This window comes from Fulmarus glacialis, unplaced genomic scaffold (assembly GCF_000690835.1).
Source record: "Fulmarus glacialis isolate BGI_N327 unplaced genomic scaffold, ASM69083v1 scaffold20532, whole genome shotgun sequence".
In the NCBI taxonomy this organism is placed as follows: Eukaryota; Metazoa; Chordata; class Aves; order Procellariiformes; family Procellariidae; genus Fulmarus; species Fulmarus glacialis.
In genome coordinates, this window is record NW_009196147.1 from 6,940 (window position 1) to 7,726 (window position 787).

The 787-nt window shown below is 63.5% G+C and overlaps 1 protein-coding gene across 1 annotated transcript in view; it reads right to left on the bottom strand.

Moving 5' to 3' along the window:
- ZNF335 (zinc finger protein 335) overlaps positions 1–787 on the bottom strand; it is an 8,549-nt gene that overhangs the window by 4,273 nt on the left and 3,489 nt on the right. The window contains 3 exon segments of the mRNA XM_009572123.1: positions 128–236; positions 317–546; positions 685–784. Coding sequence (XP_009570418.1) covers positions 128–236; positions 317–546; positions 685–784 — 439 coding nt within the window.

The following is a 787-nucleotide window of genomic DNA, read 5'->3' on the forward strand; positions in this document are numbered from 1 at the left end:
GGCGGGGCGTCGGCGGTCCCCTTTTCTCCGCCCCCAGCCACATCTGTCAGGGTCAGAATGAGAGGGTCAGGCACATGTTCACCTGCCTCCTTCCCACCCCCACTCCCTTCCCGGGGAGCTCACTCACCTTGTTCGTAGATGATGGTGGCCCCTCCCAGGGAATCCTGTGAGAGGATGGGGGGCTCTGCTCCTGGGACAGCCTGGACCGTGTGGTAGGTGACGGGGCCAAGAGGCGCCTGCATGAGAGAGAGAGCTGACAGCGCGGCCGGGGACAGTGAGCACCAGGAAGAACTGGGGCACAGGCAATGGCACTCACCGGTGGACTGGCCTCTGGCTCAGCCGGGGCCTGCACCTGGCTGTGCTGCTGCTTCAGCTCCTCAATCTGCTGCAGGGTGAAGAAGGGGCGGCGGCGGCAGGGCGGCTCCTCGGGGTGCCTCTGTGCCCACTCCTCAAACGAGTCGGCATGGCGGCAGTGCACGTGGAGGCGCAGGTTCTTCTTGTGCTTGGTGGTGAAGTGACAGAACTCACAAGCAAACGGCTTCCCTCCTGCAGGACACAGGAGGTGGGAGTCAAGCAGGGGGGTCCCCTAGGGACAGCAGGGAGAGCGGACAGGCTCTGACCGCCTCCTGGGGAAATAAGGGTGTAGGACATTGGGTCACAGGGCAGGCAGGCAGCTCCTCTCACCCGTGTGCTTGACAGCCATGTGGGAGACCAGGAAGTCCTCCCGGAAGGTGGAGTACTTGCAGAAGCTGCACTTGTAGGGCTTGTCGTTCATGTGCGACAGCTG